At 39.0% G+C, this 23,102-nt stretch overlaps 1 protein-coding gene across 5 annotated transcripts in view; it reads right to left on the bottom strand.

Annotated features, from left to right (window-relative positions):
* Positions 1-8,769: 8,769 nt before the first annotated feature.
* Positions 8,770-23,102, bottom strand: part of RC3H2 (ring finger and CCCH-type domains 2) — a 50,765-nt gene continuing 36,432 nt past the window's right edge. For 2 of the 5 annotated variants that reach the window (XM_032418288.1, XM_032418289.1), the window contains exons 11-21: positions 21,381-21,595; positions 20,131-20,564; positions 19,360-19,530; positions 16,983-17,129; positions 16,440-16,653; positions 15,895-15,979; positions 15,546-15,627; positions 15,328-15,462; positions 14,969-15,076; positions 14,725-14,873; positions 8,770-14,089 (exon numbers count right to left, since the gene is read on the bottom strand). In XM_032418288.1, the coding sequence (XP_032274179.1) occupies positions 13,894-14,089; positions 14,725-14,873; positions 14,969-15,076; positions 15,328-15,462; positions 15,546-15,627; positions 15,895-15,979; positions 16,440-16,653; positions 16,983-17,129; positions 19,360-19,530; positions 20,131-20,564; positions 21,381-21,595 (1,936 nt within the window). In that variant the 3' untranslated portion in view covers positions 8,770-13,893. The remainder of the gene's footprint in view (positions 14,090-14,724; positions 14,874-14,968; positions 15,077-15,327; positions 15,463-15,545; positions 15,628-15,894; positions 15,980-16,439; positions 16,654-16,982; positions 17,130-19,359; positions 19,531-20,130; positions 20,565-21,380; positions 21,596-23,102) is intronic. The other 3 variants (XM_032418290.1, XM_032418292.1, XM_032418291.1) reach the window with 3 other exon arrangements.

The raw sequence follows: 23,102 nt of genomic DNA on the forward strand, positions 1-23,102 counted from the left end.
ATGACCTTGGTTCTTTTTTTCGCCTGAAAAACAGAAGCAGTCAGGAGCTGAGGACTCCTCAAAACAAACAGAACAAGCAGAAGCAATCAAAAGAGACTTACACTCGTGTCCACCTTCAAAACGTACCAACAACCTCCTGCATCTGTACCTATTAAATGGGTCACTGATGCAGTGGGTCCCACTCCTCTAGCCTGGTAAAGGACTCTTCCTGCAATTACCTCCTGTCTCCCCTGCATATTCAAGCTTGCCTTCTACAGCCTGCTTTTATGCTTTCCTGGTTCTCATCGCCAAAAGAAAAAAATCCTCTCAGATACCATTTTCCACCATTCAGATTGTTAAAAATCAGAAAGTTTGATCACAGCAAGACTGTGGGGAATGCATTGTTGGTGAGGTGTAAACTGATACAACTCTTATAGATGAGAAATACTGGTCAATAATGCAAAAATATATACCTTCACTCTTAATCATAGGAAACAAACTGAGGGTGGCTGGAGGGGAGGTGGGTGTGGGGATGAGGTCACTGGGTGATGGACATTAAGGAGGTTGCGTGATATAATGAGCACTGGGTATTATGTAAGACTGATGAACCACTGAACTCTCTACATCTGAAACTAATAATACACTATACGTTAATTTAAAAAAAAAAAGAACTTAGCAGGCACCTGGGTGGCTCAGTTGGTTAAGCGACTGCCTTCGGCTCAGGTCATGATCCTGGAGTCCCGCATCGGGCTCCCTGCTCAGCAGGGAGTCTGCTTCTCCCTCTGACCCTCCCCCCTCTCATGCTCTCTCTATCTCATTCTCTCTCTCAAATGAATAAATAAAAAAAATATAAATAAATAAATAAATAAATAAAATTAAAAAAAAAGAACTTAGGGAACAGCGAATGACCGGCTAAAGTTCTCAGAAAAATCTGACTCAATATATTCAGTAGTATAAAAAATATATAAACACCTTGTTAATTAGATATTTGCTGTTTGAACGATAGAGAGTATCAATAAATTATAAAAAAATACTTCTAAAAATTTAATATTTTTTTTAGCCCAGAAATTCCACTGCTGAAGTTCATCCTATCAATATACTTGCATGAACATAGTATTGAGTTTAAAAAAAAAAAAAAAAGCAAGGTGGTGGAGAACATTATGTATTAATTTCCTGCCTTTTGCATAAAAAAAAACCAAAAAGTGTTACTTGCTTATATTTGCATAAAGAAAAGCATTAAAAAATGTGTAAGAAATAGAATAGTTATCTTCAAGGGATAGAGGCGAGTCAGGCCTGGAAGAGAGACTTTTTATATATGACTTTATATGTGTATATTCTAGAGTTTAAGAATAATTTTGGGGGGGTACCTGGGTGGCTCAGTCAGTTAAGCATCCGACTCTTGATTATGGCTTGGGTCATAATCTCAGTGTTGCGGGATCAGCCCCATGTCCGGCTCTGGGCTGGGCATAGAGCCTGCTTGGGAGTCTCTCTCCCTCTCCCTCTGCCCCTCCCCACCCTGCTTGTGCTTTCTCTCTCTCTCTCTCAAAAAAAAAAAAAAATAATAATTTTTTTTTGTAGTTAATACTACCTGAAATTGTCCCTTCTGGTACAGTTTTAAGGCTGATTTTCATTGATGTCTCTTTTAATATATTCACTCTCCTGGTTGTATATGATGGAGGGATATATCTAGTGGTGTCCTTGTTGGGAATATAGTTTGCATCTGTTAGGAGTGACTGTCTATATGAGTTAGTTACCTAACAATGTTCAACAGGACTGCTCAGCGTAGCAGAATTTGGGGATGGTGTGGATAATGACATTTCTGTCTAATGGTACTCCCATTAGTAGTTTATGGTTCTTTTTTTTTTTTTTTTTTGATTATTTATTTATTTTATTTGACAGAGAGAGGCACAGTGAGAGAAGGAACACAAGCAGGGGGAGTGGGAGAGGGAGAAGCAGGCTTCCCACTGAGCAGGGAGCCTGATGCGGGGCTCCATCCCAGGACCCTGGGATCATGACCTGAGCCGAAGGCAGACGCTTAACGACTGAGCCACCCAGGCGCCCCCAGTAGTTTATAGTTCTTAAAGTATTTTACTTGTAAGGTTTTTGTTTGTTTATCCATAGAGCATACTGAAAGTATTTCTTAGCGGGAGGACCAAAATCCATAGCTGTTTTGTGACTATTAAAGCATTCGCCTTTTAATAAGGGAAAATCTTGATCCAACCAAAAGATTTACAAACTGTTATTAAACATATTTGAAGTTTTGAAGTAACTGAATGAAATTCATATAAAAATTCTTAAATGCCTTGAGGCATGGGTTTCAAGGCTTCCTCTACCCTTAGACTTTTTCCAGATGATGATAATTAGACATAAAACAGGATTTGGTCTTCCACTGTGTTTCCCACCAATATTTTTGTAAATTTAGAACAAATTTGTCCCTGTCGCTTGGGTTTTTTTGGTTTTTTGATTTTTTTTTTTTTTAAGATTTATTTATTTACTTTAGAGGGAGGGAGGGAAAAAGAGAGCGCGGGAGCGAGCAAGCACAGGGGTGGGGAGGGGCAGAGGGAGAGGGAGAGAGAAACTTAAACAGATTCAGCACTAATTGCAGAATCCAACTCAGGGGCGGGGCTCAGTCTCATGACCTTGAGATCAAGAACAAGACCTCAGCGGAGATCAGGAGTTGGAGGCTTAATCAGCTCTGCCACCGAGGCATTTGACTTGGATTTTATTTATTTATTTATTTATTCATTCATTCATTCATTCATTCATTCATTCATGAGAGCGCGAGCACGCAATGGGGGTGGGTAGAGGAAGAGGGAGGAGGGACAAGCAGACTCCCTGGTGAGTGCAGAGCCCCACAGCGGGGCGCTAGAGGTGGGGCTCCATCCCAGGACCCTGAGATCATGACCTGAGCCAAAGTCAGATGCTTAAACGACTGGGATTTTTCTTATAGAAGTATTAAAGGTCCAGAGACAGTTTGGGGTGACATTAAGCAGTATGAGCACTGTTTGGAATAACTAGTCTTTTTCTTTCCTTTCTCTTTCTTTTCTCTCTCCACTCTCCTCCCCCCCTTCCCTCCCTTCCCTCTTTTTTGGGGGTATGGAGCCAGTCTGTGGCAATTCAATGTCTTTCTTATTTAGAAATTAAACAGCCTTTTCTTCTTGTATTAATAAATATAGAATCAGTAATACTTCCTTATATAATATTTAGATACATTTCTCTTTAAGTTTTAAAAGTGTTATCTTTAGTGAGGGCTTTAATTTTGTTAACTGAAATTTTCTTTAGATGTTGGGTTGTCTTTAAGGAGCAATTACATTTCTTTTTAGAGTTTTGATTAAGGCATTTGAGAAAAATCAGAAAACCTCTTTGCTTTCGTAGCTTTAGTAACATTTTTTTCTTACACTTAAGTGTATGGAGCCAAATTTCCTCTTTTTTAGAAATATTTGAGTTTTTCTTATTTCATATATATTTTTAATCTCTATAAGCCAATCAGAATGGAGCTCCGCTAATTTTTGAGACCTTATAACAGATGTAACCTTTATTCTGTTAATATGGTGGATTACACTGATTGATTTTCATATGCTGAACTAACTTTACATTCCTGAGATAAACCCAATTTGGATATGATGTATTGTACTTTTTATACGTATGTAACCTTGGTTGGTCTAGCAATAATTTTCCCGTGGGCTTGTCAACATGAAAATTGGTGCCCTCAAGACCTGCTGTCTACATTGTCACCCGAAGGTTTCCTGTCTGCACTGGTGCCCATTACCTCCATGGGTTCCTGTGTAGCTCACCTGTGGTCCAGAGACTTGCTTTCTGCTGGCCGGCAACCAGTTCCAGCCTGGGCACATCAGCAGACTTCCCTGCTGTGTGGTGGGCTGAACTTCACCTTCTGCACTGAGGTCTGTACCACAGTCTTGGTAAGGGGGCCTCTTTCCAAGTATGTCCTTCCTTAGGTAGGGTACCATATGGATTCCTCTAAGCCATAGGGTTCCATATGGAATTTCCTTTTATCTTACATTCATTCATTTATTAAATCTTAATAATTCTTTGTATTAAACTTGCCCTGTATGGTTTCTGTCTCCTAGTACACCTAGAGATCAAGAGGTCACTAGGTCTAGTCCACACGTAGGGGAAGGGGATTACACAGAACATGAATAACAGGAGGTGGGGGTCTTGGGGAGCTATATCAGTTCCTGACTGTGGTCTGGACCAAATGACGCTTCTAAGTAATAATGACAAAAGAGATGGGATGGTGCTTCCAGGATCAGGTTACAAAAGACTGTGAGTTCTTTATAGCGCCCTGCCCCCCACCTCTCTACCCATCCCCTCTCCACCCCCCCCACCCCCCCCACCAGTCCCCACCCTCCCCTCCCCCGTCTCAGGCTCCTCCTGTTTGCTGCTTGGATGAACCAAACTACCATATTGATTGTGAGGGGCTCAAGTGGCAAGGAACTGAGGGCAGCCTTCAATGAGAAACTGAGGCCCTCATTCCAACTGCTGGAGAGGAACTGAATCCTGCCAACAATCCAGGAAGTAGGCTTGGGAGCAGACACTTCCCCAGGTGAGGAGGGAGATGACTGAGGCCCCAGCCAACACCTGTGAGACCGGAAGCACAGGACCCATTGAAGTCACACGCAGATTCCTGACCCACAGAAACTGTGAGATAATAGATGCTGTTACGTTAAGCCACTAGGTTTTGGGGTAATTTGTCAGGTGACGATAGATAACTAATACAAGAGTTATTCCAATTTTCCTTTTGATTTTGTATCTGTTTTGGTAAATTGTACTTTGAAGGAATTTGTCCATTTTTAAGACTACGTAAGTCCAATTTATCCATTTCTTTCAGAGGTAGCCCAAGTACACCAATTTATTTGCTCAAAAAAATACGAGAAACAAATAACGTATGTCCACACAAAAATATGTATACAAATGTTCATAGCAGCTTTATTTATAATAGTCAAAAATTTGAAACAACCCAAATGTTCTTCAACGGGTGAATGTTTAAACAAAGTGGTATATTTGCTACTCAGCAATAAGAAGGAACAAACTATTAATACATGTGACAGTTTGGTTGGATCTCAAGGGAATTAGGCTGAGTGAAAAAAGCCAATCTCAAAAGGTTACATCCTGTATAATTTCATTTATACAACATGCTCAAAATGACAAAGTTTTAGAGATAGAGATAGAGATAGATCAGTGGTTGCCAGGGCTTACGGATGAATGAAGATAAGGGAGGGGAATGGATATGAATGTAAAGGGGTAGCATGAGGGATCATTGAGTGAACATCGTTACCTTTTTTTTTTTTTTCAGTTCTGTTATCTTGGGAGTAGTGGTGGTTCCACAAATCTATGTGCTAAGAGCTACACACACACACACACACACACACACACACGCAAATGAGTGCATGTGAAGCTGATAACATCTGAATAAGGTATGTGGATTGTTAGAAATGTCAATTCCCTGGTTTTGCTATTGTACTGTTATGAAAGATGCTATCATTGGGGAAACTGTGTGAAGGGTGCATGGGTCCTCTAGTATTTTTGTAACTTCCTGTGAATCTATAATTACTTCAGAATATAAAGTTTAAAAGAAAAAAAACCCCAGTTGAACTCATCCAGTCTCTTGGGTTAAAATATCTAGTTTAAATAGGTACCCCATCCCCTGCCATGGCTCTCCATCCAGTTTTCACTGAGGTTGACTTTTGAGTAAAGACCTTAAGAAAAGGAATATCTCATCATGAAGATATCCAGTGAGGGTGGGGGAAGGCTTTATCCTTAACAAGCAGAAAAGCCCTATGATGGAAGCACGCCTGGCGTGGTGAGCACCTCGGTGGCCAATGCGGCCATAGCAAAAAACCAGAGAAGCGGCTTTGGCTTTCACTCTGATGATGATGCATTTGAAGGGTTTTGAGCACAGGAGTGAAATGATCAGACTTCACAGTTTAAAGGGATCACTCTAGCTGCTTGAAGGGAGGCAAGGGCAGAAGCAGAGAGAACAGGAGGCCATTCAGGCAAATTCAGGTGACAGGTAATTGTGGCTCAGACCTAGGTGGTGAGAAGGGGTCAAATTCTGAATATATTTTGAAAGTAGAACTGGCAGGATTTGTTGCTGGACTAAGTGGGAGGGACAGTGATCTAGGGGGAAGTAACTGAAACGGGGGAGGGGGGAGAGACTGGAGGTGTAGTTTGGGGAGTGGAGGAATCCCAGACACTCCGTCTTTGACATGTTAAGTTTGAGATGTTTATCAGGGATCCAGACAGGGATGTTGGGCAGCCTGCTCTGCCTAAAACTGTCCACAGTCCTGAGAATTACCACTCCCACCTTACAATATCTCATCAGCTGGTGGTATTATATTCATTCTGGTTGTATTACTCCTCATGATCTAAATTCACCTTTCATTTGTTTTTTGTCTATGCCTCCACTGTAATGTAAGTTTCATGAAGTTAGGGACTAGCTCACTCCTGTATCCTTTAGGCCTGGTACGTAGTAGATTCTCATAAAGATATCTGCTGAATGTCTCCAAGAACCACACGGGCCTGAACATTTGCTAACGGATGTTATTTAATACCTCGGCTAAGACAGGTCCCAAATCCATTTTCATTCATTACAGCAGTGGTTCCCCAATTTTTTGCACATTGGAAGCACTCGGGGAGCTTTACAAGTACAGATGCCTTGGTGCCACCCCCAGAGATTGTGATTTAATCCGTCTGGGGTTATGTTCTGGGCTTTGGGATTTTTAAAAGATGCCTAGGTGATTGCACCATGCAAGTAAGTTTGGAACCACTGCACTGTGGAACTTTCAATTAAGGTTTTTACCGTCCTCTTTGTTACGGTGCATGCTCATTACTCCAATAGGTACAATAGAGGAGATAAAATCTTCCTGGACTTTCATTTCCTTAAGTTTCCTCTCCTTTGCTTGGATCCACTATCCCTGGTTCTTCCTCTTCTTCCTGATCTATGTTGTCACTCCAGGGCTTACACAATATTACACGTCTCACAAATACGGCTCTCTTCTTAGCAATGAGGTCTGGGACTCTAAGCCAAGTCTGATCCACTGTAATGTGTAGATGTCTAGTATCTTCTCTCTACAACAAATCCTGTCAATTGCTCTCTCCTGCTTCTCAGATCCACCTCTCTCTACCCCCATCCCTGCTGGGCCATGCTCTGAACACTTCTTACCTAGACTGCTGACCTGGCTTCCCTGCTGGTCTATCTCCAGCTTCACCTCACTCTACCACCAAAGTGATCTTTCTTAAACCCCAGATTGTTCAGATCATCTAACTTCCAAGACTCCCTAAGTCTTTTTATTATGATACTCAATGTCCTTCATAGAGATCCCTACCTACCTCATCCAGCCATGTGAATTCAGGCAAATTTGCTAAGGTGTCTACCTTGGTTTTCTCATCTGTAAAACGGTGACAGTAAATGGTCCTAGATTTTAATATACCTATAGTGCTTGGAACTGTGTCTGGAATATGGTAAGTGCCCTAAGAGTTAGTTAAGCTATTCCTTAAACACTCCTTCCACTGTAATACAGCTAAAACAGTTCCAACCCCCACCATCAATCACTACCTTCGGGAGGTAGAACAGACTTGAGTCCTGAATTCGGACTCCACTACTTTCTAGCTAGGAGGTCTTGGGTAAGTTACTTAACATCTCAGATACAAAATAGGGATCTACATAAGATCTGCATAAGATCTACAGTGAAGGACTGTTAAGATACAGAGTGGGCTGTTGTGAAGATAGAGTAAGTGTTCCCCTCTCTCTACCTGGTGACATATTATTCAGCCTACAAAGTCTAGCCAGGGATCATTTCTCAAAGAAGCATCTCCCCTGGCTCACCACCACTACCCCATAGTGTCCCTTCTCAAGTTTCCATACAGCCTACATTAGAACATAGCTCCCCTCAGCTGCTGATTCAGATTTGTCTTTCCCAGTTTCCACACTATGAACTTCCAGAGGAAGAGTTCGTGTTTTATTGACCTTTAACCTTAATGACCAGCACACACTGGGGCTTAAAATGTATCAGCTGAGTGAATGAGTACAACTAGTCAGGGCCCAGTGAAAATGGTGTTTCAATCCACTCAGGCCATTATCTGTTCATATTCTGAGGTTCCACAGAAGTGTCTTTGTACTTCTACGACACATTAGTTATTTATGAATTTGTCCTATTTCATTCCTCCCCTAGATTGTGATCTGCTAGTATTATCTATGTCCTCATCTGCCATATAGAAAGTACTTTATCTGTATTTGAATAATTGAATTGACTGATTGGATTACAAAATATTTCAACCTCCCTGATCTATTCATTCTTTCAGATCCTTCCCAGGCATGTATGCATGACGTAGGTGATTATTTCATTTATTTATTTTTAAAGATTTTTAATTTTAGGGGTGCCTGGGTGGCTTAGTCGGTTAAGCACCTGACTCTTGGTTTCGACTCAGGTCATGATCTCATGGGCTGTGAGACTGAGCCCCGCATGGATCTCCACACTCAGTGGGGAGTCTGTTTGAGATTCTCTCCCTCTGCCCCTCCCTCTCAAATAATAAATAAATCTTTAAAAAAAAGATTTTTAAGTACAACCCACCCCCCCATGTGGGACTCGAACTCACAACCCCAAGATCAAGAGTCCCATGCTCTACTGACTAAGCCAGCCAGGCGTCCCAAGGCAGGTGATTATTTAAATCTCAAGGAGTATCCTGGTAGCTTATTTAAGCCAAAAAGTATACCAAGGATATCAATATAACTAAAATGCACCATGAACTTAATATTGACACTAAAACAACTTTTAAGGTGGACAAATAATTTTATTTTGTGCATGCAAATACATGTCAAGTACTGCAAACTTTTTCCATCAATTTTCTCTCAAACACTGAAAATCATGATGCTCTATTCTGTGAACAGCCAAAGCTAATATTTCTTCACTTCAGTGCTACAGCAAAAACACACAGAATTCACTCTTTGCTATTCACTATCATCACAACCCTCATTGTTCCATCTCTGCCCTCCCCCCATATACAGGCCTTATAAATCCTAGCCTTCCCCCATTTAATCCTATTCCTATAGCACAAAGGGAAACATTACAATTTGGAATTCAAATTGAAATAAATGGAATAGAATTTATTCCCATATATATTCCCCATTTCATTGTACAGAATTATTTTAAATTATAGTTTTAAATAGAAGCTGAGTATATGCCTTAAAAATGAGCATTAAATCCATCTTAGAGATGGTGCCTGCTTTTTACATGATGGGTGTACACCATCTTTAATTTCATTTACATTTCAATCGAACAATAGATTTGCAAAGAAAATGTCTAATACAGACGTAAAAATATTCACACTAGAGCTTCACAATCGGTTGTACAATTGACAAACAGGCCTCTTTTCCCAAACTTTCCAGCTAAGCAAATTTATAAAATGTAATCAATGCAACAAGAAAAACATTTCTCTTTCACTTCCAGGGAAAAGAATATGCAATGAACAGTATAAATGCAGACAGCAGTTGCTGCAAGCTAACCACGACACTCCCAGTGGCTGTACAGTGGGTATGTGCAGTACAAATAGAAGCCACGTGTGTTGTATCACAACTACAGTATAATTGTTTGCCCAGCTAAGAGAATGCATGCACTTCCATGCCTTGGGTTATAAAGTGAGGCCTAATTCTCGACAGATTGATGGAGTATATGCAAATGACCTTGGCTTTTGGCAGTACTAAGTGCAGCCAGTGTCTATGTTCCACTGGTTTGAGGATATTTTTAAAATTTTATTTAAAAAAAGAAAAAAGTTGCCAATTTCGGATTTGGGGAGATAACTGCTCTTGGAGTAGAAATAAGACTCCACTCAAATGTGGGGTGTTCTCATCAGTGGCCTTGACTCCTTGTATTCCCTTGCCAGCAAAGGGATACAAAGAAACTGCTAGTATGAAGGAATAACTAGCAAATGTATTCAATTTATCCAGAAAATGGGATACTCCTTGAGCACGTTCATTTGTGTTCTGCTTGCAGAAGGGGTTCTTATGAAGGAGTTACAGTAAGTGATCCCATCAATACTCTTCAATCACTAAAACACAAGGAAAGTTCTCCCAGGAAACTAATACATAGTTGCAACGCAACTTTTCCCTTTAACTGCTCAGTTACCAATACTGGTGACAGTCTGCTCAGAAAACGACACAGAGAGGCTAGGGAAGAAATATTCAGATTCAAAGTTAAAATCACATGCTGAACCTGATCATTACAATTCCACCCGTCAACCAAACAACATGGGCTTTAACATCTAAGATGCAAGAGCAAGCTAGATGGTTTTTAGAACAATGTTTTCAAATGTTTAAATGATCCCATTTTAAATTCCTAGAAATTGCTGTGCATCCTGTGATTTTCTCAAGGCAGCATGTAAAATTGGGATGTGCTTTATATACTTTGAATCAACTCGAAATTTGAGTGAAAGTGACTAGATCCATACAAATGGGGTATTTCAGTTCTCATATAGGAGGTGAGGTTTCTTTTATTCTCTTGTGAGAGTAAATAACTACTAGGAAAAAAATCAGTGCCACTGACCCAGTGAAGTACTACCTTCTCTTGAAAATTCTAACACACAAACTCCACACATGACGCTGGCTTATCAGATGGTACCGAAAGGAAGTCATGGCAGGAAAGGCAAGGGAATCTGCTCTGCTCAGGTACCAACTAGACGAAATACATACATCACTTTCTCAGGTTTTAGAAAATGAACTGGACACTACAAAAGAGAACTACTGAGGCTACATTCACAGAACCTGAATGAGGCACACGGCCTTCAGAGTGGGACTTAGAAATGGAAAAACAAAAACACAAAAAGTAAAACAAACGCCCCACCATTTTCCCACTTTCCAGACCTCAGACTACTTTTTCCTAATTAGACCACAGGCACCATATGCAGTTTAATTACCAGCATTACACCTTTCCTCTCCTATTGCCTTATATACTGATTTCAAACATATGTACATCACAACATGTTGGTAAAAGGGTCAAATGACAAGGAATGCACCCAATTTTAAAAAGTCACATCCTCGGTCTGATTTATATATATATTTTTTCCTCCATGACATCAGGGAGTAACTTTTTGAAGAAGGATCAGAAAAACTGCTCTTTCTTCTAAAGGGGCAGAGAACCAATGTCTTTCCTTACGTGAAACCCACCGTGAGAAACAGAAGATGGTCACTACACAGATAAAGGATGCAATACAGAATAATCCCAACACAGAAACAATTCCTATGTTGTTAGTGAGAACGAGAGTAAGTTTTTAAGAACAGGGAGTTACTGTTTTATGGGATCACCTGCTGCAAGACAAGCATTATTTTAATATAAATGTTCTGAGACATACCAATAAGGTTGGCAGGTATATACATACACTGATGCAAATGTAATTTCACTGGACAAGTAGGCAAACACCTAAGCAGTTTATCCCAAACCCCTCCAGCAGAGCACAACCAAGTTTCAAAATTTCAATTTTAAAATTAAAAAGATAAGGTTAAATACACAAGATCAATTTATGTAGTATATATTCACCCTCAGAACGTGCTGAAGATGTTTTGCGTAGTTCTGTTGCACAGAGGGTTCTTTCCCTGAGGGCACATAAGGAGCTCTCAAACTGTTAATAGGTCTCTATTTTGTAACAAAATAGCAATTTTAAAATCTTAAAAAAAAATACATTACCTTCAACATGGAAGATCTCACTATTTAAATATCCATGAAATAGACATACTGGTTTGCATATCCTTTTTGGAAATACAAACAGCAAATAAAGTACATTGGAAGCATTTTAAATGTAATAAGCGCATATTTATAGAAGGGTTCTGATATAAATTATATAACAATCATGTTCCTGTAATATCCTAGGCTAATTTATAATGTCAGAAATAAGTTAATGTAACATGGTTTAAAACTCTTGTTCCTATTCATTTCAGGTTACAGAGTGAAATAAATAAAATGTTTTGTAGGGAGAGGGAGCACTGGCCATGGCAAAAAGGTACAGTACTAACCGAAGGAAACGAAGTCAAGGCTACTGTGCTGTTAGGCTACAAACAAACATCTTCATACATTTGAATATTAAATAAATGTGTAAGATCTTCCATACTGACACCAGAATATCAAAACTACCCCTTTGTTTCTCAGGTATATTTACAACTTATCAGTCACCTTATGAGCATGTTCATTAAGACAGGTATCAAACACCAGTATTTACTCATTCTGATCAAGAAATTTCAGGGAAATGTCAACCCTCCCGCCCCTGGAAATGTGCACAAAACTTTTTATCAAAATCTTATCTGATACAATGCTGTGGTTTTGTAAAACAACTAAATAGCTCAGACGACCAATAACATGATCCTGTTTAAGCATCTTGCTAGCAGGAAAAGCCCTTACATACAGTACACCTGGTGAAAGATCAGCTTGGCTTAAAATATTCCAGTACAATTTTCAGAGTAAACAACTTCACAGAAGTTAATTAAAAAAATAATAATAAAAGTCAAACTAATCTCAAAGAAACCGGGGGGAAAACAAAGAGACAAACTATAGGTAAGATCACCAGAAAGGAATGCCCAGCTTTTGTTTCCAAATGTTGACTGAAATTTAGGTTTCAGTAAAATACCTCCCACAAATCTGGGGCATGGCTGGTTGAACATACTGCATACTTCCAGATGCCAGGTCCAAACACTTTTCAGTCACATTTAGCAGGGCAGAAATTATTCATGTTTTTAAGTATGAATAAAGGTTAGCCAATGTTCTATTATTACATGGTTCATAGTCTTATCAACCTAACAGTCAGAAAACAAGGAAAATTAAACCCCAACGTGAAGTAACAATAAACAATATTTAACCAAGATATTGCAATGAACATCCAAATTAATTAGTTTAAATTAAAAAAAAAACAAAAACAAAAAACCAGCAATACCATCTTGTTAGTCAGTGCAAACGCTACATACAGGGTTTTCTCAAGAAAGCTGAAAGCACCTGATTCTTTTGCCAAGTCATCAGATTCAATAATGTACAGGCTTAAATCTGCATTTTAAAAAACTGCCATTACATTAGTGCATAATTTATCAAAATTGTAAAAACGATTCTGCATAACTTAGGAGAATTTAATATCTAGTACATCAGCTGAAAGACTTAGGCACTTGGTTATATATTTAATTACTTACTTCAACAAGTAGCCTGTGTATAAATATTAACAAAGCAGAAACTATTCCTGAAAAATGGAAAATTAAAAAAAATTTCAATGCTACAGATAAAAGCACTGCACCACACTCCTACATATAATGCAGTAAAGAAAGCTAGTATATAACCCTGTAAAATTCTATGGTAAGAACATCTAACTCCACTCTTCAAAGTAAAAGAAAGAAAGAAAGGAAGAAATAAGGAAAAGAAAGAAAAAGAAAAAAAATCCATGCAAAGTCCCATGAAAAAGATAAATAAAGCAGCTGGAATGAGATGGAAATTTCTCTCAGCGAAACATAAAATAGAAATAAATAAGTTAATTAAGTCTACTTTCACTAGATGTATCATTGTAGGATCCTGCTAGTTTAATAACTGAGTTGTTAATTTTCTATAGAAGCCATTTAAAATAGGAAATGGCTCAGTTACTGCACCGGATTGCTACAAACTCATAAAAAGCTGCTTGAAGCTTAAGTTAAATGTCCAAATTCCAATCACCTCTGGAAAGTGAACGTGTTACCCTAGTAAAGTAAATTTTCTTTTTTTTTCATAATGCTAATGCAAGAGGGCTTGAAGTATCAAAGAGTCCACAGGAAATGGATGCCCCCAGTAATATCTTTTTTTAAAAAAAATATACATTATATAATATATATTATATATATAAAAAGCTAGTGTAAATGCTTCCATGGTATGGTCACAAATTTGAAAGATGAACCTCCTTTCAGCTGTTAACCATCTTCCCATTTGCAACAGGTTTTAAAAAGTCGTTTTTATCTTCAGACATAACATGAGTTTTCAGAATGAGGTTGCCAACACTGACAGACGTGGTGATGGGGAGGCAACTTGCATTGCTAATGGACACTGGGAGTGGCTGGCTAAAGCAAGAAGTTACCGGCAGAATTGTTTTTTGCTCCTCCCTGGGAGAAAATAAATGACATTGAAAACAAATTAGCTTTAAGTGAAAACTTTAAAGAATAACCATACATGCTTAATACAAGTTGTAACAACCTTAAGAGCCCCTAGCAAAGGCATGTCTTTATCACTAAAAAGTATCAGCACTCACTAAAAAAGTCCCATTTTCCAAAAATCGTATTAAAAAAATTAAAGTACTGGTTAATTTAAGGCCAACAAACTATCAAGTTCAAGACTAACCCATATTTTTGGCAGTAATTATATAAAATGGCAATATTAAATCCAAGAATATCTTAACATGAATTTATTAAAAAGGGAAACCCTACATCTAGGTTTTAATTCCCATTTTGCCATCTAGAAGTCTGCCTACCAGACTGAGAAGTATAACCTGATGCTGGAGCATGAGGACAAACTTTCATCCCAACAAAAAGCAAGTTTCAGGCGACTTAAGTGGGCTACTTTGTTTGTTCAAATTTACCTCTTCTTTCCTAAAAATCCAGACTGACCTAATCATTGTCCTATTACATAGGGTCTTCCCCTTACAAGATAAAGCCAAAAATGCATTTAACACTGCATCTATTTCTCTTTAAATATTCACAGCCTATGTCCACTGGTTAGGAATTATCTGTCTAACACTCACAGAATCACATGGTCTTCACCTAAACTCTGTCTCTTCTGCTCCAGTGGCTCCTTTTGGTGCTGCTGGACCGGATGCCCATTTTCCACTGCTGTTCCATTCAGCAACTGATCATTTTGAGGACTGATACCAAGCTGTATGTCCAGGATCTCCTAAGAAAATAAAATGTTAATCCTTACTATGAAAGCACTTTATACTTTCATTTCCAATGGAATAAAGCCTCCTAAATACTAATTGTAGTACTTACTTCAATTTGTTCCCCTTGTCCATCAGGTTCATCAGTGTCAAGTGCCGACAGCTCTAACTCAATATCCCTATCAGGCTTGGTATCGCTGGCATCTTCTGTATAATCACTCTGTAATTAAGAGAAATGCTGATTTTATACCTGTGGAAGCTGGGGTTTCCCTTTTAGATTAAAATGGGAACCCCAATGATTGAAATAAAGAATTATATAAGAAATCTGGTACTACAATTTTATTTCTATTCAGAGTTTTAAAAGCAATCATCCACCAGAAAAAGGCACACTAACATGCACTAAGTAATGGCAGAAACCAACACAACAGCAAACAGCAAATACATTAAGCATGAAGCTGGGAGAAGCTTTACCTCTCCATTTCTCAGTTCAATTTCCTTGCTTAGAAGATTTAAGCTAAGGTGACGGCCTTCATCCAGGGAATTCCACTTCTGTTGCATGGCCAGAGCATTGGCCTCCCTCTGAAGAAGCAATGAGTTACTCTTGGCCTACAGGAAAGGAAAAAAAAAAGTAAAGTTAGCTTCTAACTGCCATTTTTAAAGAATTCAAAGCTGAGCAACACAGAGCCTACCTGCTGAAGTTCAATGCTCAAAAGGTCTCCAGTACTGGAATGCTTTCGATGACCAGATAAATCGGTAACAATGAATCTGTCCCTTTAAAGAGAAACATGTTTACAATTATAAAAGTGAAATCAGGAAGCACCTAAAGCAGTAATGGCCATATGCCGTACGTGTTTTCAGTAATGTATCAACCTTGAAAGTTTCAGTTGTCATTCCAAATGTAAATTTTTTTCAGAAATTTGTTATATAGCTAAAATCATCAAAGCATACTTCATGAATAATTGGGGGGTAGGATCTATACTCTGAGGATAACGTACAGTCTGAGAATAGAGAATCCAAGAGAATTAAGAGTAACATTACCGTTCAATATAGTGTGCTGATGATGTGGCCTCGTTACCGTATGAACTCCACCTTGAATCAACAGCATTGACATAAGGAACATAATCTACAGAAATGCAGAAAAAAACGATCACAAAAGTGAAAATCAGTATATAAATGTGAACATATATATATATATATATATATATTTTTTTTTAAAGATTTTATTTATTTATTTGAGAGACAGAATGGGAGAGAGAGCATGAGCAGGGGGAGGGGCAGAGAGAGAGGGAGAAGCAGGCTCCCCGCTGAGCAGGGAGCCTGATGCGGGACTCGATCCTGGGACTCCAGGATCATGACCTGAGCTGAAGGCAGTTGCTTAACCAACTGAGCCATCCAGGTGCCCTGTGAACATATATTTTTAAGAAAAGATCTCTATTTTATCCAACCAGCCATGTTCTTCTGGCTAAACCATTTAATTCTGAGCTTTCTGGGATTATTAATGGAGGGAAATGTTCTGTACCTCACAAAATGAGGATTAAAAAGCACAGTGTTAGAACATATCAGTATTAGTTAAGGGGGATTACCTGATACACTGATAGGCTTAGTGGCACTTCCTTGGGAAGCAGTGGCCTGGACAGGATCCGTGGTATGGTAACCTGTACGTGAAGATCTGGAAATTGCACCCCATTTTGAGATGATAGGTCCATCACTAAATGGAATTATTGGGTCTTCTTCTTTTGTCCTTCTCTGGGTTTCAAATAAATGCACTCTTCTCTTAACATCTCCACTGTCCAGGTCCTGCATAAACCAAAGAAAATCAATAAAGGGATTGCTGGCAATTACTTCAGCTAGTAATACAGATTAATGCTTTCAAAAGACATGTAATTAAGTTTTCTGGTAAATTTAACACTAGCTATTGATCTCAATGGTAATCCAACATCTATTTTAAACCACTGAACTATGCTCAAATAATTTAAACATCAAATGCAATTTATTTCAGACTTACCTAAATATAACTCTGCTGCTTACAGAGGAGTTATATAGCAACAATATGAAGACGAAAGCATTCAATCACTCTAAAACTTCAGTCAACATGCATGATATCCCCCCGCCCCCCCAAATCATACCATTAATACAGCATTTGAATTAGCAATTACATCTCTGGGCTCTGAATCGATGGCATTTATACAGGAGCCTATGGTGCCACAAGACCAGGGAGAATAATGAGAAAGATGATCTTCTTCAAATTTTGTACCACTCACGCTCTCAGAGAACTGATTAAAAAAAAAAAAAGGCATAATCAATTAGTACAAATCAAACTTACAAACTTGTAACTAATACAAAGTAACAATTATAGAATATACAGGACTTCATACTGAACAATTAAACCTTCGATAATTAATATAAAAAACTGTCATTAGTAACAAGTAGTATCTATATTCTTTGTGTTTACATTATTCATTAATAGAAAATAGAATGACTTCTGTTTTTACTTTGTTCTTTCAGTACTCATAAGAAACCCCTGACTGATACTATCAAAACCAATCAACACATATTTACAGCATGCCTCGAATATGGACAAGGTACTCCAAAAAATGAAAAAAGCAAAAGAAAACACATACACACACCACAGTCCATAGTGGTAGTTTATCATTCTCTTGAGAAAAGACCAACAGGAGACTGTGGGAATAGGGGCGCCTGGGTGGTTCAGTCGTTAAGCGTCTGCCTTCGGCTCGGGTCGTGATCCCGGGGTCTTGGGATCAAGCCCCGCATCGGGCTCCTTGCTTGGCGGGAAGCCTGCTTCTCCCTTTCCCACTCCCCCTGCTTGTGTTCCCTCTCTTGCTGTCTCTCTGTCAAATAAATAAATTAAAAACTCTTAAAAAAAAAAAAACTATGGGAATATAACGGATAAACCACGCAGGATTAAATAAAAACAACAACAAAAAAACAACACTCAAAGGCAGCTTTCTGGAACTAGAAGAAAAAGTGGACAAATTTTAAAGGGACTGTCAAAATTATTATAGGATCAGAATATTAAAGTTGTAATAATCATTAAATCTAGTTTACTGATTGTACAGATACAGAAAGCCAAGGCCAAAAAGGTTAAATTACTTATATGAAGTCATATTGCTAGCAAACAGCTGAGCTGAGTGTCAGGGAAATAATTTTTTTTTTTTTTTAAAGTAATCTCTACACCCAATGCGGGGCTTGAACTCACGACCCTAAGATCAAGAGTCCTATGCTCTACCGGCTGAGCCAGCCAGGCTCCCCAGGGAAATACTTATTTCTTACAGTATAGTATAAAAAAATGTAAATACATTTTTGTATCAAGTAAGTGGCAACTCATATTACACTGTTGGCAAGATGTTTAGCTGCTTTGAAGAAGTCTAAGTTTTTTTTTTTAAAGATTTTTTAAAAATTTATTTATGTGAGAGAGAGAACGAGTTGGGGAAAGGACAGAGGGAGAGACAGATTCCCCACTGAGCAGGGAGCCCAACAAGGGGCTCGACCCCAGAACCTTGAGCTCATGACCTGAGCTGAATGCTTAACCAACCAAGCCATCCAGGTGCCCTAAAGAAGTCTAAGTTTGATGAGAAATTTGGATCTAGTTTAAAAATTCAATGGTTTATTGAAGTATTTATGGATGAAAAAGTATGTCTAGGATTACTTCAAAATAATACAGAGGGAAGAGGGGTTGTACAAATGAAACAAGACTGGCTAAGTAGATAATTAGGGGTGATGGGTACATGGGGTTTATTATATACTATTCTCTCTACTTTTTATGTGTTTGAAATTTTTCATAACAAGATTTTAAGAGGTTTTTTATATTAGAGCCTGTAGGAATGGGAAATAAACCAAACTAGAGGAAGTAAAAAAAAAAAAAAAAAAAAGGTTTGTTCTACATATAAAAGTACTGAAAACAACAGGGCACACTGAAATGATCCTAGTACAAAAACTTGTTTTGTAACAACAGTTAACAGTGACGGAAACCTGCACAAATAAAACAGTAGGCATTTCTGCACCTTTTGTGAAGCAGGGAAGAAATGCCTCTGCCAGATTTACTACCTGGGCAAATTACTTAATTTCTCTGAGTAAGATTCCTAAAAAAAAATAGAGATTTAATACCTGCCCCCTAAGATTTTTGTGAGAATTAAATAAAATAGCATTATGTAAATGCTTAGTACAGTGCCTGGCACAAGTAGGTGCTCAATAAATGGTAGATATACATCTTATTAATTAAAGCCAGAAAAACAATGAGAACTACACTGCTGGAAAGACTCAATTCTTGGTGGGAAGAGGACTGTGATTTCATGGTCTTCTGAGTCTGACAATGCCTAACTGTAGTGCTCATTACATGCTCAGTGTTCACGGAACTAAGCAGACTCGACTGCACACCAAACCACTGCAAAATGGCCAACACAGCTAAGCCTGGTTTGAAGGAGTGCTCTGAGGTCAGGTGTCTGACCTGTCCTTGCAACATCAAGTGATTAAGACCTTTCTTACATCAGTGCGAAAGTCTACACTGAATAGAGGAGAAGGTGGTGTTGGTGACTGTGTTGCCACAGGAAGAGTTGAAGAGACAAGAGGTGCTTTCTGAGTGTGGTACTGTGCCCACTGCTCTGGCTTTCTTCTTATCTGCTCCTCGCAACTGGTCTTCAAATGACCACAAGGTTCCTAAGGGGGGATAAAAGAAACAATCTTAATCATCTAGGGAGCAGTAAATAAATTTAACTATGCTCTGCGGAAATAATGTTAACAGTTTATTATATCGTTGGGACCAAAAAAAAAGAAAAAATACAGTAGGGAAGTCACTTTAGTCTGTTCTCCACGCATTTAAATGAAAGGGTTAATACTGAGTCCAGTGATGTTACAAGTAATATCCGAGCACTCAGTTTTTCTGGTTTAGGGAAGTCATTTCTACCTACATGGGGATACTGAAAATAGGCTCTGTCCTTCTATTTTGGAGATTTCTTTTTATTTTGCCCTCAGTTTCCTATCCAAGCATAACATTTATTGAGCATTAATATGTATCAGGTCCCATTCTAAGGGCTTTTTCTGATTTAATCCTCACAACAGCCTTATGAGGTAGGTACTACTATCACTGCCACCAGACGTGAAGAACCTGACACAGAGAAGTCATGTAACTTCTGTCCATCACACAATTCATAAGTGGAGGAGCCAGAAACGGTACCAGGGTGGTAGGACACCGAGTGTGACAGCAGGCTCTTACCCACCACATGACAGTAGTGCTCTCCTATTTCCGTCATCACTTACCCTTGGTAAAGGCACACTTGTCCTTGGCTCGCTTGGTGGCTGACAAGCCACGGAGTAATACGCATCTAGTGAGTTATATCTGTCTCGCAAGGACGCCTGGTAAACAGACGAGGGCATCACGTCCATTGGAGGTAAGGAACTGCTCCGAATAATGTCGTCTCGCGGGTACACCGGCGGGCGCCAGATGCGCCTGCTGTCATACACAGGCGCGTACATTCCAGAAGGTACTGGAGGAACTGGTCCGTATGGCTGCGGAGGAGGGGGCTGGTAAGGAGAAGAACTCATTCGATCTCGAGGGGAAAATGTGCTGTACTGATCGGCATATGGCATAGAAGCAGGTGGGAGGGAGGACTCTGGAACATGACTGGACCTCACAAAGCGAGGAACACAGGGAGCCACACCGGCTGGCACCGTTGGAGGGGGTGCGTAGTAGCCTTGAAAATCAGAAAGAGGAATACTTAATGTAATCTTAGTAAAATCCAACATTTTACAAAGGTTTAAGTCTAAAGCAGCCTTTAATGTGGGAAAAGAAAGTAAGCTCTGAACCTTAATTACCCCTGCTTTAGAAAGAAACTACATACTTTCAAGACATAACTACTATATGAAAATCATTAAAGTTCACTATTTTGTTAAACTGCTCCTCAAAAACCCAAGACAGAGCTATTAACAGATGGCTGGTAAGTTTCCTTCTAGGGTATCTATTGCCACAGGTTTTGGATTAAGTAATTAGTTACATTATTGACTCCTAACTTTTGGGGAGCAGAGATTAAAGAGCTTTCAAAATCTATGTAAGTTGTGCATTGTCTTTCCAAAATTATACGTAAGTATATATAAGCCAAACATTCTGCGAACTGTTTCAAGGGATTCACAAAACTCCCTGAAGTTCATCCATGGACCCTAAATTTGATGCATAGGAAGGAGAATCTTAAAACTATTGGCATGTAGAATCATCAATTCTTAGGGCAGAAAGAAAACAGTCCAAAGCATTAATTTTTTTTTTTTTTTTTTTTAGTAGGCTCCATACCCAGCATGGAGCCCAACACAGGGCTTGAACTCATGACCCTGAGATCAAGACCTGACCTGAGATTGAAAGCTGGACGCTTAACCAACTGAGCCACCCAGGCACCCCAATTAATTTCTTAATGTAGATATTCTAGGTAAGTGATTAAGTGATTCACTTACTTACCTAAGGACAACAAATGTTATATTACAGTTTCTTTTTTTTCTTAGAACTATCTAAAATTACTTACCTGTCTGTGGGTACTGTGGGACTTCAAAGGGTATCTGAGTCCTTGGATCTTGAAAATACTGAATGTTTTCAGAGTGCTGAGGATATACTGGTACTCTAGTTATGAATGGGCTGGCTTTTGGAGGCACAGAATTCAGCTCTGTTCCAGCATTGGAAGGCCCAGCTGAGGTAGCTGCTGCATTACTTACAGGAGTCTTGGGTGGAGAGCCAATTTTACTGGAGAGATAATTTATCAAGAACAAAGAATAAATCACTGTCTGTAACTGTTGTCTTCCTCAGAAGGAATTTTTCATAAAATTATATAGTGAAACCACTAATAAGGAAAAACTTTAGGTACTTCCATAGTGAAAAATTAGGCAATGAATTTCATTGCCACCTTCCACTGCTCATTCATAGAATCATAGTAACAGATCTCATATTCTGGTGAAGGCAAAAAGAAATGCAAACAAATCCCAGGCACTAATGTGACCCATCAATCCCTTTTTACTCATTCTTAAACAACATATTTTTCCTAGAGAAAATAAAAAAAATTACTGTTCAAGAAGTTCTCAACAGAAGCAATATACAGTTAACCCTTGAACAACACAGGTTTGAAATGCACAGGTCCACTTACATGCCGATTTTTTTCAATGAATACAGTACTATAAATGTATTTTCTTTTTTTTAAATACTTTTTGTTTTTTTTTTAAGTAAACTCTACCCTCAATGTGAGGCTCAAATTCATGACCCCGAGATCAAGAGTTGCATGTTTTACTGACTGAGCCAGGCACCCCTCATGTTTTCTTAATGACATTTTCTTTTCTCTAGCTAACTTTACGGCAAGAATACAGTACATAGTATATATAACCTATAAAATCTGTGTTAATCAACAATATGTTATCGGTAAGGCCTCTGGTCAACAGTAGGCTATTAGTAGTTACGTTTTTGGGAAATCAAAACTTGCACTCGAACTTCGGACTGCACAGGGGTTGTGTTATTCAAGGGCCCACTGCAGTCCACAGAATTCTTTGGGACAAAGAAGACAGACAGGTAAAAGAAAGGTTGTTCTATTAAGAGCTAGATAGACATTTTGAAATGTAAACTCCTTGAGAAAAGGCCATTTTTGTCCTTTTGGGGAGGAAGGGGCAGAGGGAGAGAGAGAGAATCTTAAGCAGGCTCCAAACCCAGCACAGAGCCTGATGTGAGGCTAAATCTCACAACCCTGAGATCGAGACCTGAGTCAAAATCAAGAGTTGGATGCCTAACCCACTGAGCCACCCAGGGGCCTCATTTTTATCCAGTTTGTTAATTGCAGTCTCTCCAGATTTTTGTTAAGTGTTATATCTACAAGAATTCCCGGCACACAGTAGTTCCTCAGTAAATATCTGTTGAACAAATGAAACAGTTCCTGCCACATAGTAGGTAGTCAGTAAATAACTAGTGGATGATCAAAATGCCAATATATGGTTACTCATTAAACTGAATACATAAACTTATTATTTTTTTTAAACAAAGGATTTTCTTTGTTGAGTCACCAAGAAATCAGCTCCAGAGGATCTCATCATGGCTTTCTTATGTCCTATTAAGAAGTCCAACTTTTGGGCACCTGGGTGGCTCAGTCAGTTAGGCATCTGCCTTTGGCTCAGGTCATGATCCCAGGGTCCTGGGATCGAGCCCACATTGGGCTCCCTGCTCAGTGGGGAGTCTGCTTCTACCCTCTCCCTCTGCCCCTCCCCCCTGCTTG

The sequence above is a fragment of the Phoca vitulina genome, unplaced genomic scaffold, assembly GCF_004348235.1.
Source record: "Phoca vitulina isolate PV1807 unplaced genomic scaffold, GSC_HSeal_1.0 scaffold21, whole genome shotgun sequence".
NCBI classification, from domain to species: Eukaryota; Metazoa; Chordata; class Mammalia; order Carnivora; family Phocidae; genus Phoca; species Phoca vitulina.